The sequence below is a fragment of the Mandrillus leucophaeus genome, unplaced genomic scaffold, assembly GCF_000951045.1.
Source record: "Mandrillus leucophaeus isolate KB7577 unplaced genomic scaffold, Mleu.le_1.0 Scaffold135, whole genome shotgun sequence".
Lineage (NCBI taxonomy): Eukaryota > Metazoa > Chordata > Mammalia > Primates > Cercopithecidae > Mandrillus > Mandrillus leucophaeus.
In genome coordinates this window covers 2,110,008-2,111,618 of record NW_012101310.1, presented here as the reverse complement: position 1 = coordinate 2,111,618, position 1,611 = coordinate 2,110,008, and the positions used below count along the sequence as shown (strand labels likewise).

The 1,611-nt window shown below is 41.2% G+C and overlaps 1 protein-coding gene across 1 annotated transcript in view; it reads left to right on the top strand.

The window, feature by feature from the left end:
- Window positions 1–1,361, top strand: part of MYH8 (myosin, heavy chain 8, skeletal muscle, perinatal) — a 31,257-nt gene extending 29,896 nt beyond the window's left edge. Inside the window, exon 39 of the mRNA XM_011973185.1 lies at window positions 1,089–1,361. Coding sequence (XP_011828575.1) covers window positions 1,089–1,238 — 150 coding nt within the window. The 3' untranslated portion in view covers window positions 1,239–1,361. The remainder of the gene's footprint in view (window positions 1–1,088) is intronic.
- Window positions 1,362–1,611: the final 250 nt, after the last annotated feature.

Sequence of the window (1,611 nt, the reverse complement as noted above, 5' to 3'; positions counted from 1 at the left end):
AGAGACTCTCTGCGTCACCCAGGTTGGAATGCAGTGGCATGATCTTGGCTCAGTGCAACCTCTGCCTCCCAACCTCAAGCGATTCTTATGCCTCAGCCTCTCCAGTAGCTGGGACGACAGGCGTGCGCCACCACACCTACCTGGTTTTTGTATTTTCAGTAGAGATGGGGCTTCACCATGTTGGCCAGGCTGGTCTCGAACTCCTGGCCTCAAGTGATCCGCCCGCCTTGGCCTCCCAAAGTGCTGGGATTACAGGCATGAACCACCACACCCAGCCAAGATATTTATATTATTAAGCAATTTGTAAGCATTGAGGGGGGCAAGTTCCAAACAGCTCACTTACTTGATAGCTGCAAATGATACACAGTAGGAATTCTAATTAATACCATCATAAATATTCCTCTCCCTCTAGACATAGAAAAAATCAAGTTCTCAAAAGCCAAACATCAATCTTTTACCCCACCTGACTTCTTCACTCCCTGCTAGTGTCATCAGTGGGGGCTCTTGTCCCCACATTTGCTGTAGCTACTATAAGAATATGTTAGAAGATTCTTTACCCATACTCTTCCTGGTTATCCCTCCACTCTTCCAGACACATGTGATAGGTAGGAAGTAAATAGGAAGGAAGAAAAGGAAAGAAAAAAGGGAGAGGCATAAATGGTAATGAGTCAAATAACAGAGAAGACTTTCTTCCTAGTCCTACCTTTTCCCTTTCTTTATATAGTAGAATGAAAACATATGGCAAAAATACATAGTAAGTGATATTTCCTCAAGTTATAGTTTGGCCTTGCATTTACTTACTGATGTCTATAAGGGTACATAGATCTCTTCCTCCTTTCCACAGACCATACATCATAAAAGTAGGTATGGGCTTTATATTAGGCTGTCTCCTCCACTTCAAAACTCTCCTTTCATTCTTTAAAGTAAAAATTACAGTTGAAAGTAATAAACTCTGTCTAGATGTGAAGTCGGATATGCTAAATAGACCATAAGAAGGAAATACCTGATTTGAGGAACTCATCCTGTCTGGTGATAAGTGCAATGAGAACCACACAGTCTAATTCTCACAATTTTATCTCTATTCTTAGGAGGAACAATCCAATGCTAATCTATCTAAATTCCGCAAACTCCAGCACGAGTTGGAGGAGGCCGAGGAACGGGCTGACATTGCTGAGTCCCAGGTCAACAAATTGCGAGTGAAGAGCCGAGAGGTTCACACAAAAATCAGTGCAGAGTAAACACACCTGCCTGATGCTATCAAGTGGCTGAAGAAAGGCACAAAATGTGCTATTTTTGGTCACTTGCTTTATGATGTTTATTTTCCTCTTAAAGCTGAATAAATAAAAACTACAGTAAATGTATACATTAAACCAGACTTTCATTTTTTCACTTGCAAAGCTATTTATGCTCACAGTTCTCACCTAGCTATTAATATCTTAATATTATATATGGCTTTGCAGAGTATTCAATATTTTACGCCTTCAGCACCACCCGACAGTCCCTTTCCCACCTCTTCACCCCCCCAACACACACACAAATACCTTTTGCTGAGCTCGTTGTTATTATATCTCTCTAGATTGCTACAAATTACTAAGAAAAACACTCCCTGAG